Source organism: Arachis hypogaea, chromosome 6 (assembly GCF_003086295.3).
Source record: "Arachis hypogaea cultivar Tifrunner chromosome 6, arahy.Tifrunner.gnm2.J5K5, whole genome shotgun sequence".
NCBI classification, from domain to species: Eukaryota; Viridiplantae; Streptophyta; class Magnoliopsida; order Fabales; family Fabaceae; genus Arachis; species Arachis hypogaea.
In genome coordinates, this window is record NC_092041.1 from 105187750 (window position 1) to 105202019 (window position 14270).

Sequence of the window (14270 nt, forward strand, 5' to 3'; positions counted from 1 at the left end):
CAATGCACTAGAACAGGAAAACTCTCCTCACTATCCATTGTGAAAATGACACTCTACTTCTTCGTAATTACCTTCCACTAGTATATATAGAGAATTCACATATACATAATCTGCTACAGAGTGTAGCGGATTATACTACCCTTTTTTTTCTCATAAACTGCTGGATCCTATAGCGGTTTATGCATAGCCCAGTTCCTTCAGAAATCGTGACACTCTATAGCGGTTTCTGCATTGTACGAATTTTAATGTAATTCGTGCTACTCTGTAGCGGATTACGTGCAAATTATAAATCGCTACACTCTGTAGCGGTTTATATAGATTTAAAACAGGACAAAAATATAACATGTTCCAGGAGTAAATAGCTATTTCTGACCATGAAAGATTCGAATGCTGAGAAAACTAACCATGAAAAATTAAAACTAAAGTTATACTCATATAAGATAAGTTTTGTTCGACAAAAATAACCAATCGCTAAATTTTTGTTACTAATTCTGTAAATAACCTTAACTACTCTAAATCCATTCATTCCCTTTCTCTCCTCCTTCTTCCACATCCTAAACCCATTTTGCAGCACTTTATTCCCATGCTTCCATGCTTTCACATTCTCAAAAGGTTTAAGTTTTAACTGTTTCAACTTCTCCAGTTTCCCATAGCTCAATAATACAACCAAAAACTTAAATTAAAAAAAAACAGATTAGAAAAATCTTGTGAATCCCGTGAACTTTTTTTTCTTTTATTTCTGTCTACCCCACATCGATCTGCATCCAATAAGTCGAGATCTTCCAACACATTAAAAAATTGGCCGTCTACGCTTGATGGTGTTGATCGGGCGACGGCGGTGGAGGGAGCAACAAGAATTGAAGAGGATGGAGGCGATGATAAGTACGAGCCTGTCAGACGTGGTGTTGGACATAGTTACGTCGTACATCCACGAGCTGAAGGATCGCTATGCCGTGTCGCAGGTATGCCGGCGGTGGTACGAGCTGGATTTATTGACTCGAAAGCACTTGACCATCGCCCTCTGCTATACCACGTCATTGGACAGGCTCCGCCGCCGCTTCTCCCACTTGGAGTCCCTGAAGCTCAAAGGAAAGCCACGCGCTGCCATGTTCAACCTTATACTTGAGTCTGCGAGTGGGTTGTAGGAAGAGAAAGGGGATGCATCAATTTAGGATAGGAGAGAAATATTTACATAATTAGTAACAAAAATTTAATTATTGGTTATTTTTGTCGAATAAATTTATCTTTTATGGTATAACTTTAATTTCAATTTTTTTTTTGTCAGTGTTCCAATCTTTTCATGGTCAGAAATGACTATTAACTCACTGTTTCAGAAAGTTATAATTGCGTAAATTAAAAATCAATTTGATTTATTTATGTAAATTATCTTAAATATTTAATATTAAAAAATTATAGGCTAAATTTCAACTACATATAACGAAAAATAAAAATTAAAAAATAATGTGAAAAATGAATCAGTCTGTGTCTTTGCGTCTCAATAACAATTCAGAGTATATATATACACTAAATAACAAGTGCAATTATTAGCAATATGATAGAATCATCGGTTACGAACAAATTAATTGATAATTTGATATAGTAAATAACAAGTGTAATTAATTGATAGTACATAACAAGTCTAATCAGTGACGATTTCCTTAACAAATTATTTATTGTGTTAAATTTCCACTAGCACGTTTCATAAACAAAATTGTTAATTTAGAAAAGAATTTTATGTAATTTTTGGATACAAATTAAAATTATAATTAATAAAAAATTTTAAAACACAACATTTCTATTAAAAATAAAATTTTATATTTTTTATACTAATTTTTTATTAGTAACTTTAACATATATCTTTAAAACATATATTAACTAAACACTTTAAAAAATCTAAATAATAATTACTTTTTTTATCAAAGATAGAAAAATTTAAACTGACAATCTCTTAAATAAATATACAAAAGTTATACCATTTAAATTATAATTTATTAGCTAAATAATAACTACCTCCACAACTACAAAACAAAGAATACATATATAATAAGTATGTATGTGCTTATGTATATATATCTCTTCTTTTTCTTTTCTATTATAGTTGTTGATGTAGTTAGATGGAGTCTTCAAACACCATACTACTTCCGTCATCAATTATTATTATCACTTTAAAAATGTTTAAAATATTTAAAACTCAATGCATATTTAGACATAAATTATGTTAAAATATATCTAATTATAAATTACATTTTAACAATTATTATCGCAGTCTTGAAAGTATAAAATATTTTGTTCAATGCTTATTGACCATTGGTTGAGGTCTCCTCTTGCTTCCTGGCCAAGTTGATATCTCGTTGCATTATTCAGTTATCTTTAATTAATGATGTCTTCGGAAACAAGGTTTTGATTTCGGGTTTATTTAATCTAAGTCTAATCTTCATACCCCTCTCTCTCTGACCTCACTATGAGCATAGCGTCATGCCTGGCGCCATGGTATGTGTATTCTTAGAAAGTCCCACATGTTTGGTTAAAGAGCATAATTGATATTCTAGAAATAGAGGACACATGAATAAAGATTGAACCTCGAAAGACTTTTCAATTCAAAGTTGTCTTATAGGTAAAGTATATATATTTTTTTCTTAATAGTATTGGCAATGAAAGTTCCTTAGCTTCCATACTTCCATGTATATGTGATTCTTGTACGGTTGTCCGAGAGGCTTTAGCCAAACAGTACTATAATATTCAATTGAACAAAAATGTTCAAATCATTACCATTCTCAACATTTTTGCTCGTCGGATTACTAGGTCCTAACCTCCATGTTTTGTGTAAACATATCCTAGGCAATTAATTTTTGTTTTGAAATAAAAAAGCTAAAAGACAATAAAGAGAAGCATTTATAAAGTCCAGAGTTACAGTACAAATACTAAATAAAAATCGTAGTTATCTTCAACATTGTCATTAACAACTAGACGGAACAAAGCTAACTCACTTTTTGTAATTCCTAATCAATTTGACAATAACTTCTGCAACGTATGTTTATTAATTTCTGAACATCCTGACATTTCGTTCCAACCACGTACTTTAAATAATAACAAAAAAATCAATCAACCACATGTTACATTCGACTTTTTTTTATAGAAATTTCTGTCCAATTCTCAAAATATTGCTTAATGATTCTTGAAATAGACCAGCCAAAATAGATTTTATTATGAAATTGAAATAAATTTAATTAAAATATCTTTTAAAAATATCAAAACTTACGTATAAACCTTTTCCAAACGCTCATCTACGCACAAAGTCCTTATCTCCTTTTTGGTGGAGAGATATCTAATGACTTCTAGACATTTGACTCACGTTCTAAGTCTTTGGTCTACACATAATTGACAACAAAACATGTTGCATAATCAATTTGTAATATAACATACAGTTTCAAAATTTTCAATATAAGTTAATGAGTAAGCAATCAAAAGCGTCCTTAATTTTTAAAAATGCTGATGAGAATAATTTTAAATTTTGTATTTAACAAATTATTTATGCATATGATCTAAAATTGTGTATGAATATTTAGATAATTATTTATAAAGTATATAAAAAAATTGGACTAAAATTCTATTCCTAATTTATTTTTATTTTGTTAAAAGTATTTTTGTCCATCGATAAAAAAAACTCACTTGATATAAAATTATTAAATTTTAAAAAATAAAAATATTTCATTTTTTAATCATATTTATAAAAAAAATCGTATCAAAATTTAATTTTTAAAATATTTTTAAGAAAATATATTTAATACATTAAAAATAAAAGATATTTTTGTCAGTATATTCAAAAATTAAAAACGATTTTAATAGTTATTTTAACTAAGAGAATATTATACCGACCAAATTTTGATGGGCACAATAGTTGCCGAGTCCCCAAATGCAATGAGTCACCCTTGGCACACCCATGGTCGTGTTGTTTGTAGCATGAGGGTATTTTATACAAATTTGGTACAGTGTTTTATACAAATTTGGTAACTTGTGTATTTACGATGGAGGAGAGAGAAAAAAAAAACACATTTTTTCAAACAATTTAACTTGATTAACATCCTCACTTTTTGAGACAAAAAAAATCTATTGATTTGAATATTATATTTCTAAGATCTTTAATTAAATAGACTTGATTTAGTAGTTAGCTTGCTAATTTATTTAAGTAAATGTCTGGAGTTTGAATTTCATCTTATGCATATAATAATTTATTAGTCACCAAATTCTTAAATAAAGACTAAATTTGTAGCAATTTAATTCTTAACTTATCAGATTATGAGATATCATAAAAAATAAAAAATATTTAATCTTTTAATGATATATCACTTATTTATACTATATTTAAACCAAAATTTTGCATCTTTTAAAAGGGATAATAAATTAATAACTCAAAAATACGTTTTAGGTGTTCTTGTAATCAATTTATCCTTCTTAGATATTATGTATTTATATATTTAACTAAAATTTAAACTAACTATTCAATGAATGGCTTATAGTTTAAAATGGTGATTCAATGATCCAATAATTTGGTTAAAAACAAGGCTAAATTTTTTTTAATATCGGTCAAAAATGTATATTACATTAGATTATTTAATTTCATGTGATTTTTATTCTATTATAAAAAAAATTACTTTTTAAAATACACAAAGCGGTACTAATATTTAATTTATTTTTTAATTAATTTAAAAAGGAAAATCATTGTTCTTTTCATTAATTTTTTTTTAAATTTTGACAATGCTAAACGGCATTGTCAATTTTTTTATTTTTTTAAATTATTAAAAATAAAAAATAACGTTGCAGTTTTTTTTTTTATTTTTTAAAAATTATAAAAATGTAGTTATTCTAATGAATTTAGAAAATCAAAGTTGTTGGGCCAACACACACATAATAGACTATTTATAGGATACACTCCTCTTAGTCCAATATTAAAATACAATATTTTAAATAACAGAACTTATCACAAACATCATATAAAGGGGGAAAAAAGCCACTACGTAGCTACATACGTAAGCAAGAAGAAGTGCCAAACGTGGGAAAGAAGAAAAAAAAAATGAAAGATAACAAATTACGAAATAAGATGAAAATTTATTGCGTAATTAATTACTAATATATTTTTTATTTAATTTTAAATAAAAATAATTTTAAAATTATTAATATTTTTTAATTTTACATAATAAATTTAGTCTGTATATTTAAAAAAAAATAACAAATAAAAAATTAATAATTATTCTTAAAAAATAATAAAAACTTTCAATAAAAAATTATTAATTTTAATTAATTTTTAATGAATAAATCAACCGTTTAATTTGATATGTAAACGGATTCTGTTAATACTTAATATAAAAAAATATTAAAAAAATTAAACAATTTACAAAAACAAAAATCAAAAAACAAAAATATATTTTTTATTAAGAACTCGTTATTTTTTTAAATAATTGTCAAAACTGTTTAAAAATTTTTTTTCCACAAAATGTCATTTTTGTAAATTGATAATCCAGGAAAGAGAGCGGAAGTGTAAGTAATGCGTTACGAACAAACTTTAGACGTACAGCGTGCGTTATTCCGTTCTCAATTTCTCATTCCTCTAGCTCCTTCCTATAAATACGCAGAAGTCCAGTAGTCCACACACATTCTTGGCGCTTATCATTCCCAAACCCACCAAAAAGCGAACGTTAAGAAAGAAGCAAAATTACTATTACTACAGTACTACTTCACGAAGCAACTGTGAAATTGAAGGAAAAATAAAACGGTAAAATGCAGAAGCAGAAGGAAGAACAACACTCGGACTCGTTTGTGTCACCAAGCTTCAGCAGCTACTCCGCCGATCAATTCGCAAGTATCGCTGAAAAAGTTGGACGAGTCCACTACCTTGCTCAAAACGATGACTCCGATTTCGAGTTCGCCGCGTTTCGAAAAGCTGGCCACAATAACGACCATGACTTTTCTTTCAACGACACCGTTTTTCCGCTTTTCAACCGCGACCTTTTAAAGGAGCACCGGAGTACCGAGGCGGAGCTTCGGTTACCGATAAGGAGGATATTGATTGCCGCTGGCGAGGGTCTCCGGAATGAGAGCCATCAACCGCCGTCGCTATCGTCATCGTCGTCATCATCGGATGATGATTTGGAGGGAATTCCGCCGGGGACGTACTGTGTTTGGACTCCGAATTCGCCGCAAGCTTCCCCGAGCAGGTGCAAGAAGAGCAATTCGACAGGATCATCGCCGTCTTCGAAGCGGTGGAAGCTTCTGAATTTTCTCCGGCGTAGCAACAGCGACGGAAAGGAGCCTTCGATGTTCCTGGCTGCGCCGGCGAAGAAGGATAAGGCGACCGTGGCGGCGCAGGAGGATTTGTACTTGAAAAGATTGGATAAGAGAAGGTCGTATTTGCCGTATAAGGAAGAGTTGATTGCCATCCGTACAAGCCGCTTGGGGAAGGCGTTCCTCCCTTCCGCCCATGTTCGCGTTGGTCAATGATTCTTCATTTCTTTGCCTTTCGGAAATGGGTCTCACTTCAGTGGATCGGTTCACTACACCTAATTAGGATACAGTAGCTTCAAATTATTTGATTAAGTTAGACCATATTTAGTGGGATTCTTTTAATTTTTCCTTAATTTTCAACTTTATTTTTTCTTATTTTTACTATAAAAAAATTAAAAACAGTTTTGTTTCTTTTACCATGCCTGCTGTGAAATGAATATTAATTTGATGTCATTTATCTTCTTTGTGAATTTAGTAATCAATCATCATTGTACATTAAAATTCGGGTGTTTAAAATGCATCTTAGTCAAATACTGAAAAAAAAAAAGAAATCTAAAACTGAAATGAACCAACTAAATTTGGTTTTTATTTCAAGAAAACAACAAAAAAATAGTCAAAGAGTAAGCAATAAAATTTATATCCAAAAATTGAAAAGTTGAAAACTTGTACGGGTGAAAGATTTATATATGAAATATTTTTGGTGTAGTGAGTAGTGACCCAAAATGAGACTTGCAATTGAAATCGGAATCATAGCAATTGAAATCGGAATCATGGATTTTGGCTTCTCCCATCGTGCGAGATAGTCACTTTTTGTTTTTTATATTGAAGTGCAATGGTATTTTTCTAAAATGGGGATTCTTGTGATTTTATTTTTAAAATATTTAATGTATAGAAATTAAATCTTACAATTTGTGTATCTTTTACAATTTTAAAAAACACAAAAATATATAATGTTAAGATATATCACTATTTTTATTTTTATACAAAAAAAAATGCTCGAAATAGTATATCCAATATGAATAAAATTGATTAATCGAAATTGAAAAAAAATCAATAGTCGAATAAATTGAAAAAATAATAAATTTTTGTAGTTTTTTTATTTAATTTGATTTAATTTTTTATTTTGATATAAAAAATCTGAACTAAATTAAATCGATAAATTTAATTACATGTAAGTTAATTTTACAAAAATATTCTTACTTGACCTACCTAAATACTATTCACTCACATTCACTCACTCACTAAACTAGGGTACAGTAGGGTACGGTTCGGGTATACTTGCGGGTAGGGTAGGGTACAGGTTTAGGGTGTACTCTACCCTACCCTACCCGCACCTCATATATAACACATATTTTATAAAAATCTCTTTATATAGTGAAAGAAGTGAGAGTTGAACCCACAACCTTTCTTATGTAATGACTTATAATAAGTGAACAACTACTAAACTAGTTAGTTAATTTAGTAATTTAGAGCATTATTTTTTTATTTTTTATGTTATTAATACGTATAAAATTCGAATAATTGAATTTTATATTTACTTTGAAAAAATTTGATATTTCTGTGGGTAGGGTAAAGTAGGGTAGGGTTTAAAATTTTAGGGTGCGGGTAGAGTTAGGGTTGAGAGATTCTCAACCCGCGGGTAGGGTAGGGTAGAGTTTTAATGAAATTTTCAACCCGCGGGTAGGGTTAGGGTAGGGTCCAAACCCTACCCTACCCTACCCATTGCCAGCCCTACACACACTCCTTTCTCACTCACGCATACAAACTGTTGTCTCACTCACTTAGTGTCAGTCTCTACTCTTTTTTTTCAATCTAAGTAAAAAACTCATAGTCTTCTATTCTTTTTTATTGTCACCGTCCAGCAACTGCCGTCTTCCACCTGTCATCTGTTAAAATTTTTAGAAATATAGGAGATTGAAATTTCTAAAAATAGAAATTGAAAAATATTTCTTTTCAAAAATATCCTCATTTAACTTTTCAAATTCTCATTCTATCCCTTCCACCATCTTCACCTATTTAATGTAGTAATTTTCAACAATTAGAGAGAAGAAATACATGGCTATGGTGGAGCTTGCACTACAAAAAAAACGTTGAGTATCGTCGGATTTATTGTAAAATTTAACATCACAGAATATCGACATATTTACCTTTAGATTTACCGGCGGTAACCACATTGAATTCGTAAGGTTTTTTAATTACAAGTGAATTCTATTTTTGACAGTAAATCCGCCGGTAATTTTTGGAGAAAAAGTTAATTAAATTGGCACGTCTTTTACCATCGGGTTAATCTGACGGTAACTCAATTTAGTAAAACGATGCGTTTTGGTGATCCACAATGATGTACCGTCGGAATTTTTTGACGATAAAGGTGGCGTAAATTCAAATCACGAACCCCTTTTCTCTCATTCGAAACCTCACCACCATTCCCCCCCTCTCTCTCTCTCTCTCTCTCTCTCTCTCTCTCTCTCTCTCTCGCGCACTAGCCGCCTGCCATCGAGACCACCGCCATCGCCACCCCCTCTCCGTCACCGTCAACCCCCACCGCGACGCCTCCTCCCTCTCAGCGCCGCATCGGTCCTTTCCTCCCTCTCTTTTTACCCTTCTTAGCCCATAGCCTCCAACTCCCTGCTCCGGTGGCTCACGACCGCCACATATAGTGCCGGCAACAACCTGGTGTCGTCGCCTTCCTCCTTCCTTCTTCGTTACTTTCAGCACGCTGCATTCAAGGTTCTTTGTTTGAACTTTTTTTAAATCTTGTTAATTAGTTTTAGTTCATTAGATTAGTTTAATTAGTTGAGTTAGTTTAATTTTCTGTTTGAGTGAATTTAGTTAGTTAGGATAATTTAGATTAGATTTATAGGTTTTGAATTTTTGTTGAAAGTGTCTGGAACTATTTTGAGTTTGCTAATTGGATTAGTGGAGAAATTACTGCTCAATATATTTGGTTAATTGTTTGATTATGCTCATTTGCTGTGTTAATTGCTGTTTTATTGTTTTGCTACTTTGAATTACTTAAACTACTGTCTGATGAATTTATGATCAACGCTGCTGACTTGCTTTTTTTTTGTCATTGATATTGAATTTTGTGAATTGGTGTTGCACATATTACTTGTTAATGCCAAGTTATGTTGTTTATGGCTTTGGATGCCAAATGTTTGTAAATATGCCTCAAAAAGCTTTTTATTGAAAATTTTTGTGAATCCCTTGAAATCGTTGATTGTTCTCCTCTTGTTTTAACTATTTGCATTGATGGAATTTGATTTGTTTTTTCATTGACTGACGTTTTTGAATGTTGAATGTTTGAGGTTTCTTACCTAATATTGCAAGTTTGATACACTTTACCCAATGGAATTTAATTTGTTTAATTTAAGTTGAATTTAGTTTAAGTTTGATTAGCATTTCAATTTTAATTATCAATTTGTTTTGAAGTTAGTTCAATTTAGTTTTTTAAATTTAGTGAATTTAGGTTGATTAAGTTAAGTTAGATTTAATGCATTAGGTTTTGAATCGCTGAAGTATTTGGAATCATCTAATTGTGTTAATTGCTGCGTGGATGACTTTTTTGCTGGGAAAAACCCTGCTGATTGTTTGATAATTTAATATTTGCAGACATATCGACAGGCAGAGGTACTGCGGATCAGGCTGTTGGTCGTGGTTGTAGCTGTGGTCGGGTTAGAGGGGGGATTTTTTTTGGTACCTCCGGGGCTTCTAGATTCTCTCTGTCACACCGGTGATGCCACAGGTTGTGAGTTTAGCAGACCAGATGTTCATCATGGTCCCTAACTCGAACTACGTGCCTCTATCTACGGTGATGATGCCGCCTCCTACCGGTCATCAGCAGCCTGCATCCACGACGACGCTACCTCCAGCGAAGAATGCCGCATCCCTAGAGTCCAGCCACAGAAGTGAGGCAACGATTGATGCCCCTCCATCACCTCTCATCGTGCGGTGACCATTTGACTTGATGGCAACACAGGATATGTATCACGTTCAGTCTTATATATTTCCTGTATATGGCTGACTAGTTATTGTTTTATGTTTTAATAATCCTGATTCCTGTTTAGTGGATTTAGGTTAATTTGGTTATTATTTTAAGTTTCAATGATTATGATTTATATTTGGTGGATTTAGGTTGATTTGGTTATTGTTTTAAGTTTTAATGATTATAATTTGGTTATTGTAGTTGCACTTTATATGGGTCCCTGAGCATGATCTGACGATCAGAAAGATATTCGACCATAGAATGGGTTGGTGACTCCAGCAGATGCTGAATGATGTTTGTCAGGGGCGGGACCATCGGACGCAGTGGCTTCGACTAGATATAAAGAAGGATCTTTTTGTTCATTAGAAGACCTGTGAGGGGTTTCGGCATCGGCATCTCACCAACAAAACTAGTAAGGCCTCGGCCAGGTCGTCCAAATATACTGGCAGCTCAACAACCTTCATGAAGATGAAGGCAAGACTAGTATGTAAAGTGACTTTAATTTTGTTAACAACTTAGTTATATTCTTCTGCATATCAATACTAGGCATCCCAACCATATTGTTTTAATGCAACATGTATAGTCAAAGTCATTGAATTGCGAGACGACGTTAGCTGAGATGTTCAAGTACACCCATACGCTGAACGAGAACAAAGAGACATTTGCTTATCAGCGGTCTCAGGATTATTATGTGAGTAAACATAGATTTGATTATCATCTGCTATAAAATTATTAGAGATTAACTGTATATCTGTCGACGTACTAATCACAATAACTTGTGTTAATTACACAGAAGCCCTACACACAAAGAGTAGAGGCCGCAAGTCAGCAGTCTTAGCAAGGTGGGGAGGACGCCGCCGATGGATGTACAACTGTAGCCGTCAATCATGATGCAGTTTGGCGCAAGTCTGCCTCAGCACTATACAGGAACTACGTATACGGGATCGGATCATTCTTCGCCAACAGCCTCTGCACATGCACATTGAGGCCGTCGTCAGGCTCTACCACTAGTCGAGCTGTCAAGCCCGAGGAAGGCATGGATTTGAGGCTGCAAGTGCAGGAGCTCTAACAAACCCTTCAGCAGTAGGTTCAGGAGCTTAACGATTATTGGGAGACGTATAAGGAGATCCTCACCCACGTGATGTCTACTGATGAGCTCAGGCTGGAGTTCTGGGACTCGGTGGAGCGGATGCAGCGTATGGAGGCTCATATAGAGGTGTACCAGACCTAGATGTGCGCCGCTGAAACTAACCTTGCTGGTGGTAGCACCTATGCTGGTGGCAGCAATCCTATTGTAGGTGGCAGTGGTCTTGCTGCAGGTGACAGTGGTCATGCTAATGGCATACGGACATGGCCGCCTTCTGCCTCGCCGACTCAGAGCCACGGGACCAACGAAGACGACGACGACTACCTAGATCTGTAGTTATTGGTTTTACCTTTTATTATTTTATTGTACATATTTGATGTAGTTGACTTTTAATATATTTGAATAGTATATTATTTATTTTAATTAAATAAAAGTTTTTCATTATTTATAAGTAGACTACTAATTGTTTGAAAAAAATTTAAATTTAAAATTAAAACTGACCATGTATTTCAAATTATAAAAAAAATTGAGATTACTATTGGAATAATTCGATGGCAACAGTGCGCGAAATAACATTTTTTTGCTCCAACAATACCGTCGAAAAATCTTCCGGTAACCAATTGGTTTTTCCAGCAAATGATCCGTTGTAACTTCCGACGAAAAAATCCACGAGGTTTATACCATCTGATTGTTTTCGACAGTAAATTCGATGGTATTTAAATTACCATCGGATTTTATTTGTTTTTTCGATTGTAAATCCGACAGTACTCAACATTTTTCTTGTAGTGTTGGTGACCTAGCTCTGCCCTTCTCCTATGCAGGCTTTGACAACAGCAATTTCAACGAGCCTGTGAACGATGTAACACCATACCACATAGAGTCTTATGCTTAAGTCATAAAACAGATGTGGCGAGATATTATGACCGATAAAGTAAAATCATATATATACTATAGGTGAAAAGAGGGTTTTATCTAGGAGCCTTTTGAAGAAAAATTAAACAAAAGCGTTAAATAGAAAAGCGCGTCACTCACGTAAGTGATAAACGTAAACTAGATAGGATAAGAATAAAGCACCATATATATGTAGGAAAGACTTCCAATAATACAGATAACAAAGCTTCTGACTTACCTCGCGAAGTTAAGACCAGCCAAAGCATACATAAATACATGTGTGTGTGTGTGTGTGTGTGCGCTTCTGACTTACCTCGCGAAGTTAAGACCAGCCAGAGCATACATACATACATGTGTGTGTGTGTGTGTGTGTGAAACCCAAAATATCCAAAATACTGTTTACAGAACCTGTTTCTCCAAGTCAAACTCTAAGAGGGACAAAACATAATACATGTATATACAATGGAGATATATAACTATGTATATATGCATCTAAAACCAAAATAAAACCCCAAATGGGTAGAGTTCTTCGCTTGCAGAAAGCTTCCAGTATGCTTCAGCGAGGTGCCTCACGTTTTGCATCTGAAAACCACAAAATATGTATGGGGTAAAAATCGAAAGGTTCTCAGCATGGTAACGGTGCCTTCATAACTAACATATAATATCCCGGAAAAGCTAGAGGTGATCTTAGAATTTCCAACATTCAGATTTAAAGTTTAGAGTTAAAATTTTAAACCATAATACAAGGTGAGTTGTCTAAGGTTCTTAATCCTGACTCAATTCTAACTTAATTCTAACTTATTCCCTCTATTTCTCGCCTTCCTCCAATCCTCCAAAACTCCGGTGCAGAGACAAACAATACAGACAAAGCAAATATAAGTAGAGTACAAATACAGCATGTAGCAAATATAGCAGATAAGCATATATATTCAGATAAGCAAACCCAAGTAGTGCAAAATCAAACAAGACACATAAATGCATATGATGCATGCCTTTCCTACTGGCCAGGAGCTTACGTGTCGGTTACTTTACCAGAGCCCGACACATCTGGTAGCTAAACCGGATATTGTCCTCTTGAAAACTGGTGGGCAGTACACCACCACGAACCCCACCTGGCGGATGGTACACCACCACGAACCCCACCATTGCGAGCGGTACACCACCATGAAACTCGCAAGATCTTCGATTGGAAAAATAACACACATGTGGGAGGTAAACAACCACGATCTCCACCTTCTGTGAGCAGTAAACCACCACAATCTTCACAGACATTTTGACATTGGGCAAATGGTAAACCGCCACGATCCTTGCCAGGTCAAACTCAAAGATCAATGTCATTTTAAATCTTTATAAATCATTCATTCATTCATTAATTCATATATTCATCTCCGGCATATTCCCAACTTTTCTACACTTCCTCAATTACTCCCAATCATTTAATCATCAATCATATATTCATCCTCAATATTCTCGATCAATCATCGTCATTACAACCTTCTCCATATTCTATTCAACACTTTCTCAAATCATTCACATTAACTCGATCATTCATTACATTTCATCAGTACTTCAACGTTCTCATTTAGTCCATCATAATTAGTACTATATTCCACTTAGTTCATACTTTTCAACTCAATTCTTCCATTCCATAACCCTCCTTTTATAGGTTCACTCTCTCTCCTAGGCTCGTAAACTAGGTATCGGACCCTAACAGATAATTAAAAGAGGTTGGAGAACTACAGAATTGGTAAGACTTAGAATAAAAAAAATCACTTATGTTACCGAATCAGGGTTCCACGTACGCGAGCCTCCAGAAACCAATGGTCTGAGTACGCAGGACTTACTCTGCATACGCAAGACGTCTGGGCAGTGCCCTCTGTCCGCGTCGCATATGATGGTCCACATGTCTCCTTTTTCTTCCGAAAATAGCAAAGTTGCAGATTTTACTTTTCGCACACCAAATTTCAAACGCGCATAACTCTTTCGTTTTAAAACATTTTTTGTCCGTTCTTCAAAAGGTGTAAACCTCTC

The 14270-nt window shown here is 33.6% G+C and overlaps 1 protein-coding gene across 1 annotated transcript; it reads left to right on the plus strand.

Moving 5' to 3' along the window:
- Positions 1-5576: 5576 nt before the first annotated feature.
- LOC112697312 (uncharacterized) lies at positions 5577-6732 on the plus strand. Its single transcript, XM_025750439.3, has one exon. It carries the CDS (start codon positions 5776-5778, stop codon positions 6493-6495), a length of 720 nt encoding a protein of 239 aa, XP_025606224.1. The 5' UTR covers positions 5577-5775; the 3' UTR covers positions 6496-6732.
- The last annotated feature ends 7538 nt before the right edge of the window (positions 6733-14270 follow it).